The 14,951-nt window shown below is 41.2% G+C and overlaps 3 protein-coding genes across 4 annotated transcripts; 1 reads left to right on the top strand and 2 right to left on the bottom strand.

The window, feature by feature from the left end:
* Nucleotides 1-481: 481 nt before the first annotated feature.
* cpsf2 (cleavage and polyadenylation specific factor 2) lies at nt 482-7,948 on the bottom strand. The gene is made up of 15 exons (XM_034528010.1): nt 7,786-7,948; nt 7,249-7,415; nt 7,006-7,165; nt 6,797-6,902; nt 6,568-6,697; nt 6,372-6,487; nt 5,892-6,079; nt 5,453-5,743; nt 5,200-5,300; nt 4,667-4,870; nt 4,409-4,561; nt 4,014-4,236; nt 3,404-3,718; nt 2,721-2,855; nt 482-1,071 (listed from the first exon to the last, which is right to left on the bottom strand). Exons 2-15 carry the CDS (start codon nt 7,395-7,397, stop codon nt 979-981), a joined length of 2,364 nt encoding a protein of 787 aa, XP_034383901.1. The 5' UTR covers nt 7,398-7,415; nt 7,786-7,948; the 3' UTR covers nt 482-978.
* A 199-nt stretch (nt 7,949-8,147) lies between these two features.
* On the top strand, nt 8,148-9,679 carry LOC117727439 (NADH dehydrogenase [ubiquinone] 1 beta subcomplex subunit 1-like). The gene is made up of 3 exons (XM_034527756.1): nt 8,148-8,223; nt 8,912-9,056; nt 9,499-9,679. The coding sequence occupies exons 2-3, from the start codon at nt 8,917-8,919 to the stop codon at nt 9,533-9,535; spliced, it is 177 nt and encodes a 58-aa protein (XP_034383647.1). The 5' UTR covers nt 8,148-8,223; nt 8,912-8,916; the 3' UTR covers nt 9,536-9,679.
* Nucleotides 9,680-9,728: 49 nt separating this feature from the next.
* Nucleotides 9,729-14,944, bottom strand: riox1 (ribosomal oxygenase 1). 2 transcript variants are annotated; one of them, XM_034527550.1, is made up of 15 exons: nt 14,829-14,944; nt 14,459-14,605; nt 14,090-14,229; nt 13,876-13,975; nt 13,103-13,216; nt 12,545-12,651; nt 12,351-12,458; nt 12,096-12,130; nt 11,488-11,666; nt 11,132-11,236; nt 10,897-11,038; nt 10,607-10,727; nt 10,372-10,471; nt 10,203-10,289; nt 9,729-9,963 (listed from the first exon to the last, which is right to left on the bottom strand). In XM_034527550.1, exons 1-15 carry the CDS (start codon nt 14,913-14,915, stop codon nt 9,904-9,906), a joined length of 1,632 nt encoding a protein of 543 aa, XP_034383441.1. In that variant the 5' UTR covers nt 14,916-14,944; the 3' UTR covers nt 9,729-9,903. The 2 variants fall into 2 exon arrangements, with proteins under 2 accessions (XP_034383441.1, XP_034383442.1); XM_034527551.1 differs by lacking the exon at nt 14,459-14,605.
* Nucleotides 14,945-14,951: the final 7 nt, after the last annotated feature.

Raw genomic sequence — 14,951 nt, forward strand, 5'->3', positions numbered from 1 at the left:
CGAATTGCATTTTGGGAAGCGTAGGATCCAGCATTTTGTAGTACTTGACCTAAACCACGGCCTCCGCAATCAGCCATTTAAGAATATTTAAAATGACCAAACATTTCTGTTTACCTGAATATATAATCAAAGAATACTAATATAGAGGAAGTACTAATAAAGTGTGAACTAGATCCACCACATAGTGATCTAAAAAATTCCAACTATGAAAGTAGTCTATGACAAGGACAGTACTTTAAAGATAGATGGGATAACCACAGTTGTGTGACACGACACCTGTCAGTGCTGGTGCAAAAATGACGATGTCATAATTAGGGTCCAATATCTCAATTTAGTGCTCACTAAAGAGTAACCGCTGTTTATTATACAGTAAAATGAGTGAAGAGGACAGAGCTTAAAGATTGATCCAAGAATGTGATGCCAACTTTGAGGTTGAGGTTTGATACCCGGCCCTAACTGTATACATCTGAGACGAGGCATGTTTGAAAAAAAAGTATTTAATGACAGAATAGGAGAGGGAAACGCATCCTTTAGTCCATCAGGATGTTACTGTACAGAGGGAGGACTTGTAGTATCTTTTCACACACAGACAGGTCAGTCCAGAGAAAGCATCTGCCTCTCGCTTTGTGGAGGTAAACTATCAAATCAAATTTTTAAAAAAATCATTATCTGGAAAAAAAACTATAAAAAAGGGAAAATGTACAACTGGGTTTGCAGTGAAACAGCTGGAGCTGCCCATGAGGCAGAGTGTGGTACACTCTTCTCCTCTGGGTAAAGTCCTCGTAAAGGATAGTCTCTGTATTGCCGCTGTATGCTCTTCTGCAGTGTTTCCTCCTCTTCTTCTTCCTCTTCTTCTTCCTCTTCCTCCTCCTCCTCCTCCTCCTCCTGCTGCTGCTGCTGCTGCTGCTGCTGCTGCTCCTCCTCCTGCTGCTCCTCCTCCTGCTGCTCCTCCTCCTGCTGCTCCTCCTGCTGCTGCTGCTATACCACGGCATACTGCTGATACAGCAGCTCCCGGATCTTATAGTAGTCGTCACACAGGCAGCCTTCCAGGCCAATGCGCCCGGCCTCCGTCTGTACAAAGATGGACAGGTCCACTCATTAACACTTTAGACGTACAAACACCCTACAGCCCACTGCTGACCTCGAAAATAAATATGTTGCCAATTCATTCCCACAGACGTTCACAGACTTTCTAATGAAGTGATCCGCTTCAAGTTTTCCCTTTCTAAATAGCACACGCGCCTTTAAAAGTCTCAGTTCTCTTTGATCTCATCTTCTGGGTTGTGTCTATTTTAAGTGTGTGTCAATTCTGCATTATGTTGGTATCCTGGCTCACTCCAACTTTTCCTTTAGTTAAGTTCTGCCTCTGATTCGTTTTTTTGTGGGTTTCTTCTGAGGTGAGATGTATTCATATGCCATCCTCCTTTAACAGCCTGTATTTGTTTCTCTTGTGTTTAATGGTCCTTTTTTTTGTTCGACACTGGTAATTTATCTCATATGGTGTAAGTAAATAAACCTAAACCTCAGCAGGGGTTGGCAGCCTTTTGGATATGAAGTGCCATTTCAAAATGTTCTTGTTAATCGCTGCCACAACAACATTAACAAGTTTAATCATGACACCGCATCAAAACCTAAATCTCCCAACAGATGTGTAATTATAATTCATCCATATAGGCAATGTGCATATCAACATTAAAAAATAAACACTTATCCCATAATCAGGACATCAACGTTATACATGAGAACACGGTACAAGAAGCTACCATCTTGAAAACATCCACATCTGCGTTGAAATTAGTAACCCTGACAACCTTCTGCCATCTTGTTCATCAGCAATAAACGCAACAAATCCTTCGAAGAAAGCAGCGAGTACTCGCCGATCAAATGCAGAGTAGGGTGGAAAGAAACCGATGAAACTACCACAAATGACAGGCTGCCAGCGGCTGTGAAAGAACCCCTTGGCATGTGGACGAGAGGGCTCTTCATTTCCAAAAAACTCTCATGCATACTTATTGCTAAAGTGCCACTAGTTGAGCTACCGTGTGCCAATGGTGTCACACAAAGAAGAACCACACTTCTTGGGTCATTTCAAGACACTATTTACTTGACAGATTTTTGGAAAATGTTGAACAATTACCATATCACAGAAAAAATAAATAGATCTTTTAATGTTTATTTTGGTAAATATTGTTTTTGTTTGTCTTAATCTAAGGTAAACAATACCACTTAACTGCAATGCTAACCATTTGACTTTTGGTCACTGCCAATAACACACATAGAAATACATGCGATAGATACCTCTGACCATGTTTCTCTAGACTGCTGCTGTTTACTGTACTATATGCATATAGTAATATACTACAGTAAATACAACAGCATAGTGTATATATACACACACTATGCTGCTGTGTTTACTGTACTATATTACTGTATAGACTGATGCTGTGTTCACGCCATCTAAAACAACTTGCACTGATCGGGGCTGCGTGCTCAGGATGCACGTCAGTCCATCATCAACCAAAGAGCGTTGTTGTGTGTTTCTGGGGCTTTGACGGGTGCAACAAAAGTTACTGATATGTGAGAGTATGTATTTTTTGTGATAAGGCAAAGGCCTTTTAGGTTCTTGTTGGATACTTAATTATTTTAAGTGTTAAAACTCTGTCTATATATCAACTATTCAACTCATTTGCACATAGACCTTTATGGGAAGGACAACTTACCCTACGGACGGCCACCATGTTGTTGCATACCAGCACTCCTCCCACAAACTCGGCCTGGATGCCCTCTCTCAGCAGGATCTGCTTAAAGTCGGAAAGGCGAGGCTCGTTGATGAACACCGACTGATGTCCAGGAATCTGGAGGGGGAACAAAAAAAAAAAGAGCGCCGATTAGGCCGAGGGCTTTCTGAATTGCTGATGTGTCCTTGTGGACACATAACAGTGGAACTGCATTATAATCCCTTCTCAATCAGACCTAATGGATATCTGTTGACTGCTCTTCTTTGCGACTCACCTTGGGCAAACTGTCTTCCAACCTCTTTCCTGACAACATGGAGTCACATGAGAAAAACATTCTTTTTGGCCACTGGCTGTAGCAGTTTATGGGGCCTAAAATTAACCAGTTTGTCATTCAATGTGCTTCTCAGTGACGAGAGAGACTTCTTTTCACCAGCACTTAAACATTTGAAATGAAAATCTTTGCATATTCATTTATTATGGATTTGTTAATGAGGGAAAGGGAGTAGAATTTTGAAGAAGGTCATTCCATTTTTCAGTAAAAAGAAAATATATTTTTTTAGCTTACTGGCAGAACATGTGAACTAAACTGTTTACACATTTCCCAAAACCCATTCAGAAATAATGATGGATTGTTTCAAAAACGTTGTGCGTGTTCCCTGCCTTACCTCTTGTGGAGGCAGTGGCTCCAGCGTGGGAATGACATCGCTCTCTTCAGACACCTCCTTCTCGTCCTCCCCAAACAGGTTCTTAATGGCTCGCTGTGCTGCCACCGCCGTGGCGTTTTGGTCGATGTCGAGATCAGGGGCGACATCCATGGCCACCTCGCCGTCCTCCGTCTCTTCTTTCACACCCTCCTCCAGCATCACGCCTGTGTCCACCTTCACCACGCGCATGTCCAGCACGCCATCGATCCAGGCTAGCTCCGTGTCTTTGGCCTTGCAGAACTGCAGGGAGCTCACCAAGGAGTCTTTCAACCGCACCTTTATCACGAGAAGATGAGACAAGATGAAGATGTTTGCCCGCCATGGAAGGGTGCTTTAATGCTTTGCATAAAAAGACAATCAACCTTGTAGCAGTTAACTTCTTGCCTCAATTGCCAACCGGTTGTAAAATACCAATAAAATGACCATAGAAAATTTGTTCAGGTTTTACTATTTCAGCGAAGCATATTTTAAGCTTCAAGAATCTATTTAACACATTTAAGGATACATGATAGACCTAAAGAAGTAGACAACCATATTCACTAATTAAAAAGCAGGCTTTACTGAGGCTGACCTGGTAGATGTGCGTTTCACTGGTGGCGTCTATGGTCTCCTGCAGTTTGGGTGTGTAGACCTTGATGTCCTTGCTGAAAGCCTTACAGGACTCAGCTAGGTCGAGACTGGCTTCCGGCGGCCCACGAACGATCACCAGCTGTCTGGGCTTCATCTGATTAATAATCTTCTTGATGGAGTCGCCATCAGACCGACCTTCGTAGTCTATGTACATTATCCTCGCTCTGGAGAAGAATTAAGTTAACATAAAGCTTTTTTAAAATCAGCTGAATTGTCAAACATGGTTTCATATCCTCACAGATAAGATTTCTTAAATGACTTGAGACGAGACATATTGGGAACTAAAACCGTCAGAGTTCTTGACACAGAGGCAGACACATTTAAAGTATCACTGACCTAATTTCAAGATTTTCTATACTGGAGACGCATTTGGTGGGAACAACAGAGAGATCCTGGTCCATCGGCTCATCCCCGTTGGTCATCCCGGATTCCATTTTGCTTTTCTCCTCCTCTGTGGCTTGCAGTTCAGGAACCAGGAAGTCTTCTAGCCTGTGAAAGAAGAATAATGGCGTATTGATGATGGCATCAAAATAGTCAGTGTAAATTATATGTATGCATCTTTATGTAATCTGACGTGTATTAAAGTTGTATCACCTGATGATTTCCCCATACTCGTCCCATTTGATTCTCTCCTCATGTGTGGGGAACATTGGATAAGACTTTTTGGCTTGTTTGAAGAAGCTGCCTTTGCGGCTCCCCTCGCTCTTCATCATCAGGTCGTGGTGTTTAGTTTTAACTACAGCTGGCTGATCCAGATCATCGTCCATATCGCTCTCGTCACTTGAGTCAACATCCACCCTGAAAGTGCAGAAAATACACATTAAGTGTATACATACAAGTTTAATTTTTCCACAGATGGGCAACACATTTTTGCTCAGTTGAGTATAAATGTTGCCTTAAAGGGCTGTGACTCATCTCCCATTTACAGATTTCCATTCAAATAGCCTCTTTTAAATTTGCAAACTAGAGCACCATTTGTATTTTGCTGGCTTTTTAAATAATTTCATTTTTTAGTTGTTAAAAGACGGTAAAATGTAATGAATTACATGTTTTGTTCCATCACCAGGCATGAAGCATCATTAAAAAGAGACATCTAACCCTTGAGCACCAAGTCAACTTCTACTTACTCTTTTGCTTGTTCCAGTTTTTTAGCTGCTTCTTTCTTAACTTTATCCTTTTCAAGGAATTCTTCCAGCTCCTTGCCTTCAAGCTTCACTCTTTTCCTCACCTGTCATAACGAGAAGAGTAAAAGATGGATATGGTGCAGATAATAGGTCTGAATGTGAGAGAACAGAGCTTCTTGAATGGGAAAAAGCTGCGTAAAGAGACAATCTGACAATCTCTGTCATGATGCATCAGCATTGTGACTGCCGGTCTCACCTCCAGATCCAACATCTTCTCTCCAGGATTGTCAATGAGGTAGCGGGCCAGAGTTCCAGGTGTAGTGCGGTAGGTCAGGATGACTGAGTTTTTGGCGTCTTGGCACCACTGGATGAAGAGTTCTCTGGAAAAGCCAGACTCAAGGTCTGGTTGGCTACAAAGCACCACCTTGGGACTGGGCACTCGCGCCAGGTCTGCCAGACTGTGGCACAGGGTCAAGTGGCGGAACTGGAAGGGGTTGTTTCTCTTGTCTTCAAAGCACCTCATGAGCTTGTCACTCATCCACTCCACCTTTAGAAAGAAAGTGGATTAAGTTCATGTAATTGTGAACATTTGTTGTATTTGGCAAATATATTGATTCCGAATCTGAACAATTCTGGTAGTCACAAGTAAGGAATAGTACAAAATCCTCTAAAATGTAAAAATCGCTGATTGATACCTGGGACTTTGAGAACTCAACCACATTATAGCTGACATTGTTCAGCAGAGCTAGTGGGTAGGCTCCCAGCCCAGCATCTTTTGTCCTCCAAATCTGGTCCAAGAGCTGAGCCAGCTCCAACACGCGCCCAGCTGTGTCCACGGCAATAAGGACATTGCCATCACCACGAAGGGTCTCCATTACATTGGCTATTTTAAAAAAAGAGAGAAACAAAACAACATTTTTCTCCCATTGTATACATATTAAATTGAGGAGTTAGAGGGACTGAGAAGAAAATAAATCATAATATAAATGAAAAATCAACAGAATTGCTTGTTTGAATTACTTGTAGGATTACATGGTTATTTTGTTTCAGCATAAGACACATGTCTTATGTCTTATAATATAATTGCAATACTTAAACTATAATTAATTCAATTGGATAAATAAGACTGTTAAATACATACATTACTAATTAAAAATGGTGTGAAGATTACTTACTAAGGAGCAGCTCATCTCTCTGTTTGCGACGTGGCTGTACATATTTAGCATTGAAGGAGTCTGTGATAAGCAAAGATGGACGACTAATGCTCTCCAAAATGCAGCCGTTGAGGTGTCTAGAATAGAGAAACAGAGTAAAAATGGGCAGACAAACTAAAAACAAATCCAATTTCATATCAATGTTTTGTGTGCTCACATTTCTCTCTTGTGGTTGAAGTCAACAGCATAAATAATCTCCTCCTCTCCATCCTTCACAATTTTCCAAATAGTACCTCCAATCATGTGACCGGCTGGAAGTGGAGTGATGGAAAGACCATGTCCTTTGCCTGTCGGGTAAAAAGAAAGATATGAAACATGTGGGTGTTTGCGATACAAAAACAGTGGCGACTCCCGTCCTGAACAAAACGGGTCTGCAACACACTCACCTTTCAAATTGACAATCTGAGAGTATTTCAGCTGCTGGATTTTATCAAAAGCACAGTCCACATCATCGAGGGTGAACAGTGTGAAATCTTCACTGTTATTTCGAGACTAAGCAGAAAGAACGAAATGATTAAGGAATCACTGGCAATCATGCAATCAAGAACTAATAAATAACTTTAAAAGCATTACATTCCCCACACCCCCTTCCTACCTGATATAGATCATACATGAACATCTGACCCATCTTGTAGACAGGAATTGTAGCATAGATAGTGCAGTTTAGACCCAGTTTCCCCACTGCATATGGCAGGGCTCCCAGATGTATGGGGTCAGGGTGGGAGAGGAGCACGGCATCGACCTGATGAACATATCTGGAGGGAGAAGAGGACGCGCTCGTTTGAATTCGCAAAAAGAAGGGGGAAGTAATGAATCAGAAGATCGAAACCACAATTACCGTTTCATAGCATCAATGATGTCCATCGAGAAGTTCTCATCCCAGCCACAGTCCAGGAGGATGCGGAATTCATCCACCTGCAGCAAGTAACAGAGGGCCGACTCCTCCTGAACCCCTGATACGGCTGTCAGTTTGATAATGGAAGTCATGTTTCTTCAGTTGTCACGCTGAAAGTAGAATTAGGTTAGCAGGAGGTTATGCTTACCACACAACAACCATCCTCATAAACAAAACCATCTCAGTTAAGTGTTGTGGCTCTGTGCAATTCAGATTACGACTGACCATTCATTCCGTTCAATCCATTTTATCTACAAAAATAGACACTTGGCTGGTTGTTAAATATATAGCTGGCAAGTTGAGCCGTCGGTTAATTACAAGTCAGATAGAAAAGTAAAACGTTTTGATTGCTAGCTACAGCGAGTTCACTAGCAATGTTAACAAAGTAACTGCTAGCCGGCAGTCTATTTAGCATGCTAGCTACACTTAGCTTGTGGATGTAACGTTGAGTAATGTGGGTCAAAGGAAGGTGCCACGTACCACTAAATATGAGATAATATAATTATCTCCCGTTGATATAGAAACACAATTGGTAAATGTTCTAGAATTCCAACATCAAGACATTTTGGCTCGAGTTAACGGGACACACTTGACGAGCGGACATGTTTACCGCTGCATCATGTGTGAAAGGGCAAAAGACCGTACCAAGTGTGGCGGTGGCAATACAAAAAATATGTTTACAACTCAACACCAAATGCTCATTTTTATTGTAGTATATTTTAATAACTGTGCTTAAATGCGTTGAATTCGTAAGTTGCAACTGCTATTATTACCCATGATAAGAGTCATTCTGATAAGTCATTTCTTTTTTTGGGTTAAAATGACAACGTCACATTTCCATAGTTGGTTTAGTCCAATGTCCTCTGCCTAGTGAGTGAGGAGCTAAAGCTAGAAGCCACGGCTTGTTGTGAACAGAAGGTAATGTTTTATATATGCGTTGTGCTTCTTTGATATGTGAGTCATTGTACTGCAACATGTTGATTTAGCTAAACGCAAAGCAATTGATTTAATTGAGTTACCATTCTCAGTGAAAACCTGACACGCATAGCTAGCTAACCGATTAGCTAACTAGCTAACCTAACTTAGTTGCTGTGGTTAACGTGATTAAATGAGGTTTAGAGATTACCTTCACCTCACACCGATTAGCTCAGAGCTTTGCCTGACAAACGTTCGCAAGAATAAAATGAGTAAATAACACGCTCCATAATGTTTCTGTCCAAATAGTGTCCATGAGGTCGTCCAAAGGCTAAAAACAATGTTTTGGAGGTTGTCATCACCCATCATGATTCGTTAGTTTTAGTTGTGCAATCCTATCAATCCCGTCACCTATATAGTTCCTCAGATGTGATGGGGAAACATCTTTCGTCATTCATTTGAATTGCCTATTAATTATCTCAACTAGATAATGTGATAGTCAGTTTCCACCGACTTCATTGACTCTGGACTAAGTCCTTTCAAAATGCATGGAATTTTATTTAGTGGCTGGCAGAGCAATCTATTGCATATTGCTTTTGTTTTTCATGAAATGTGATAGTATTGAACTGCAAATGTAAGCATTCCTGTTTGAGATCGGAGTTTAAAATCATTTTTCTACTTATTTCTGTAGGAACCATGGTCAACTTTTTGTCACTTGCCCGAGAGCATTGGGTGAACATATTGGTGCCCATGGGCTTTGTGATCGGATGGTACCTTGACAAACAACAGGACCAGAAGCTGACAGCTTTCAGGAACAAAAGTGTTTTGTTCAGCAGGTAAGAATAAAAAGTAATTTCCCCGATCCGTCTGTTTTCAGTGACTTGAAGGATCCAGTCACCTTTATTTCAAAGTTGTGTGATGAGGATTCTTGCTACCATTTACCCAGTCACCTCCACTTTGAACAAATTACTATAAATATAATTAAGCAGAATGCTCAGTGTTTAGGGGAAAACATGTAGTTGGTGTTGCAACACTCAGCTATCCAAAATACAGTTTTTCCAGTTACTTAACCCACACACATTAGAGATTGATCCCAAAAGCCTCCAGTTGTACGTGTTTTACCATTTCAATTTGCCAGTGCACTTATTACATAAAGAGTACAATTAGCTTTTAAAAAATGTTTTGATAAGCCTTTCTAAAACTTGCCTGCCAGTCATCCAACGGCGGGGTTGCTCTGGGTAAAAGCTTATGCAACTTTCTGACTTTTGTTCTCTTTAGGGAGCTGAAGCCTGGTGAGGAGGTGACCTGGAAGTAGACTGCCCTTACCTGGATAATGTGTCCTGTCATCTGTGGTGTGAATGATTGATGGGTGTCTACTCAAAGCAGAATATTTAAGAAGACCGTATCTGTGTATTTCAGTTGTATCAACCAATAAACATGCCCTTTCTCATCAAGAAAATGTGGGACTTGCTGATAATTTTAATTGCATAACACATTACACCATTCCATTCTTTTTTAAAAACGGGTTTATTTGATGCTAAACAGAGCAACTTCATAAATGGGTTGTTCAACATGACCAGTACAGTGAAGCTAAAGACAACTACTTGGGGAAAGAAGTGGTTTATGATATTGTAAGAAGGCAATCTATTCATGCAGTCAGCATGACTGAAGGAATTATGGCCACTACAGGCGTTCTGCAGTGTGGATAATCCCCCTCTCAAAGAGCAACTCAGCCAAAGCGATCTGGGGATAAAAAGAAAAAAACATCAGATTTCAGAAAAAGAGGCTCAAATAATAATTTGGAATGCAAATCTATCTTAAATGGGACTTTTAAATCAGTCCATGGACATTCAAGAAAGAGGTAGGAATGATAATATCAGAAGTAATCAATTGTAAAAATGCAAGACACCCTCCTTCTAAAATCGTCCGTACACATACATGCGTGAATATGCAGTTACAGCGTAGCACGTAAAACAACATACCTTGTCCTCTGCAGATTCACATGGAAAACTTCCTACGGTCACAAATTTGGGATATGAATGGATCAGAAACTCAATGGCATCTGTGTGCTGAAAGAAAAACAATTAGTCCGTGACAACATCATTGGGACACTAAATACAAAACCTGATTTACAAACATCTCCCAATCTACCTCAGCTTTTATTTCGAAACTCTTGAGCTCCTCTTTGTGGTAAACTCTGGAGTTTTCTGTTATGTAGTAAAGATTAACAGCTTCTCCATCACTGCATAACCTGGGGGGGGAGGAGTATCATTGAATCAGGTGTTCTTGACAACAGTCAAAGAAACTATACTCCACATTTTGAATAGTCCAATCCAAACTTGCCTGGTGTGAACATTATTTGAAATGCAATAAAAAGTTGTATTACCTGGCACATCCAGCGCGGAGAACTCTGACTCGGGTCTGGGTAGTGATTTGTGCTCCTACATCCATGACTTGACCACGCTCCCACCTAGCAGATGCTCCTTGCACACTGCTGGACAATTCCTCTGTGGGAGATGGCATGAAGCTGTTAGAATCAGCAGCAACACCGAGTGCATCCCAGGCTGTCCAACTCAATTTACAATCATCAACAATGTCATGTGATAGTACAATTTATTTGGAATTAAGTGAACTGAAAGAGAGTTTATTCCCAGAACTGACGTATGCATCATATACCGGGTGTGAGCATGGGAGGGAGGCAGTCATGGAGGAAGCTTCTGGCTTTCTGATCCACGGCAGCATCGACCGGGGAGTAGGTTGCTAGCTTCTTCATCAGACACTCAATTCGTGAAAAGAATTTTTTCCTGCGTGGGTCATCCTACACACACACACACAAAAGACTTGGGTCATTAGTGAAAAGCCAAGTATGGTTAGGGTGACAGGAAGTGACAAATACATACAAAATAACTACCTTGTCAGAGTTCTGTACTCCCATGTACGTCAGGTAATCCAAAGGTAAGCCCTGTCTAAACTCCACATCCTCCTCCATTGCTATTTCCAATGCTGCTGGAACCACCTGAAAAAAGGGGCAGTTAAAAAGTGGAACGACCATTGATGAATTTAAAAATACCAAGTTCTAGTAGTTAACTGTATTGTTCATCTGTTGCACTACTCGTATCCAAAATGTATACTGGAATAGTGCACAACAAAAATGATTAGAATTATCCTTCTCCTATTGTATATCGATGGATTGGTGCAGCACATGTGCTACAACAAACCTACGTGGTTCCCTTTGTGAACCACGTAGGTTTCTAATCAGAGTTTCACCTTCTGTAGCAGATCCCCCCAGCTGTTCTTCTGGTAGGAGGAGATGGTAATGTGGAGGGAGTGAGCATCTGGGAGGCAGTCGCCCTGGTGGATGAATCCCCGGGGAAAGTAAAGGAGATCTCCGGGTTCCAGCACCACTTCCAGAATCGGCTTCCCGATGTTTGTCTGATCGAAGTTTGCTGGAGTGAAACGCAAATGGTAAATTAATCTGTACTTGTAGGGCGCTTCTCTAGTCTTCCGACCACTCAAAGCGCTTTAACACTACATGACATCATTCACCAATTCACACACTGATGGGAGGAGCCACCTGCCCATCAGGGCTAACCAACTAACATTCATGCACCGTAGGCACAGCTAGGGGAGAAATGTTGGGGTTAAGTGTCTTGCCCAAGGACATATTGACATCTTGCCAAGGACATATTGGGATCGAACCACCGATCCTCTGATTGAAGGACGACCAGGGCACCCTCGAGTATGACGACTACCTCCCCCGTTGTGCAATTAGCTGCCTTTCTCAGTGTCAAGGTGTGTCACAAATAACATACAGCACAAATATATCTATAACTTCCGTTTCCAACCAAATTGAAACAAATGTTTTTGTTACTCACTACTTGAAAGCACCGGCAAGACCTCATCTTCTGTCCTATGAAAAAGTAAGAAAAACAACTTCAGTGTGTCGTGGAATCAATCTATCACTTATTTACTAACTTTATATCAAACTAGGAAAACATTGTCTGTCATGAGTGACATAGGGTAAATGTAAAGCATAACAACTGGATTAGCTGCTGTTCCATCTCAAAATGTTAACATGATCCACTAGTTTATGAATTTAAATTGTAAAAAGGCTCCTTGCTCCATCTCACCTTGGGTTGTACACTCTCCAATGTTTCTTCCCCTCCAGCTGAACCACAAACGCCTCGATGTCGTCATAATGTGGAGCGAAGCCTTGTGTTCCAGGTGGTGTCAGGTATCTGGTTTAGAGGGAAAATACAGATATAATGGTTACCGATAGCATCCAAAATGAATATCCAAGACAAATACTGTCCAAAATACTCACACGTTGGCTCCTGCCATGCTGCCAAACTCCTCTTGGAAGATAGACAGCACATTCCACACTGTGGAGGAGAAAGCCTGGGGGTTCAGCATTCGGAGGGAGCAGCCATTCTGGAAAGGGCGAAACGACATTGAGGATTACAAATCTGTGACTAGTGCGCCATGCAGATGGTGCCCTGATACTTTAAATGCACTGAAAGCAAAATTACTTTTAGCTTGCAGAATAGAACAATATCAAATCAATATATTGCTTAATGCGTAAACATACATACAATTGCTTTTTAATGAAGGTGGTCCATGGCAATTTAAAAGTGAGAAGAAACTATAAGGATCCACTTCCATACTATACACACCTAGTGCCTGCATCAGTGTGGCCTTACCCCATAGAAGTCCCACTCCCATACTATACACACCTAGTGCCTCCATCAGTGTGGCCTTACCCCATAGAAGTCCCACTCCCATACTACACACACCTAGTGCCTCCATCAGTGTGGCCTTACCCCATAGAAGTCCCACTCCCATACTATACACACACCTAGTGCCTCCATCAGTGTGGCCTTACCCCATAGAAGTCCCACACAGTGAACGGCAGAGCTCTCCCCGCAGGATTGTGTGTCTCCCTTTTGCCATTATTGTAGCTTGTGACGTCCAGGTTCACTCCATACTGAACATCCTCCTTAAATCAAACAACGCAGACATGTGGCTCAGTATGACAGCTCTTCATTATATATCAAAGAGTAAAGCAACAGTAAAAAGTGCAAATTAAAAAATTATATACACAACAGAAATGAGGGGGGTCATTTTTACATTTAAAATAATATATACTTCCTATTCGGTTTCCTTCTTTATATTAATAAAAGATGAACTCAAATATAATACAGCTTCCAATTATAATCATTAGTATGTTAGATTATAGAGTCAAAAGAGCCAATGTCCCACATTATTGTTAACCATTCAGCCAGTTTGTCTGACTCTCCCAATGGTGGAGATTAAACCCCCTGAAGTGCAAACAAAGCCTGCCAATGCAAGTCCAAGTTTTAATAGTGGAGACTTGTCTCCTAATAAACAGAGCTATTCTTTATGTAACCAGTCTCAACCAGTCTCTGGATTATTCGTTTAAAAAAATAAATAAAACCTTTCCAGTACCATCTTCATTTTTACACTTTCATCAATGAGTCCTATTACAATAATAATAATAATAATAATAATAATAATAATAATAATAACAATGTCTGTGTACAACTTGGTGGTGTGTCGTAAACTCTGTCTTGAAGATAACACAACATAAATTATGGATAAAGTAAGAATGGATGAGGTAATGTTTCAGATCCTTACCTGTCTTAATATGCGATCAAACTCAGCTGTGGAGAACAGTCCCTTGTAATAATCTGGATTATTACGTTGAACAAGAATGGGCTTCTTTTCCCACGTTTCTCTTCGGAAAGAGGAACAATATTAGTCAGTGAGTTGTCCAAGAAATATATATATATATATATTTTTTTGTTGTTCAGTCTGCACAGAGAAACCCTGCCAAAACAATCTTCCATACCTGAAGAAGGATTTGGCAGGAATGGGGTTGATGAGCCACTGGAACAGCTTGCTCGCTCGCTCCCTGCTGTTGTTGACTTTTGCCAGGTCGGTCAGCAAAGCATCCAGATCATCACCATCTCCATTTACGCACTCCTCATCCTGCATCAGAAGCAGAAAGACTCTATGAACCATAACTGAACACTATGGTCATTTTAGCATTAACTAAATAAATAATAATAATAATAATAATAATACAACCATCATAAACAATAAACACAATTAAGAAGTGGAGAAAAAAGCATGTTAACAGTCAGATTAACAGATCATAACATCTTGGATGTGCAAATAGCCCCCATGGCATCCATCTTTGCAGCAGATACAAACTTACTTTTGTAAATCCAATAAGGCTCTCCTCTCTTTGTGGAGACTTAAGCAGCTTCTTTCGTTTTTTCTTCCTTTCAGGCTTTAACTGAACTTTTACTGTGTGGACCTTATTGGCCCCATTCTCCTTTTTTCTTTTCTTCTTATCTGCCACCTAGAACATCATACAAGTGACCATAAGGCTAAACACAGTGAACATAGATGCATAGTTAGCCTGGAGAAATGACGAGCAGGTAGCATGGTGTTACAGCTCACGGTGACTAGAGGGACTGCCAATTTCAGCACCGTCCCTCCTGCAGCTGAGAGTCTACGACAGAGCACAGCACCGAGCACTACATCCGGTTCTACCGCATTGTTCACACAATATCTAACATTACCTGCCGGGTAGGCTTCGTGGCAGTAGGAGGCACGTCTGTTGACAACGTTTGATACAAAGCAAAAGCTGACATGTGTTTCCTCTCCATTTTCTTCAATGAGCGTCATCAGCCCGCGACTGCTGG

Source organism: Cyclopterus lumpus, chromosome 24 (genome assembly GCF_009769545.1).
Source record: "Cyclopterus lumpus isolate fCycLum1 chromosome 24, fCycLum1.pri, whole genome shotgun sequence".
In the NCBI taxonomy this organism is placed as follows: domain Eukaryota; kingdom Metazoa; phylum Chordata; class Actinopteri; order Perciformes; family Cyclopteridae; genus Cyclopterus; species Cyclopterus lumpus.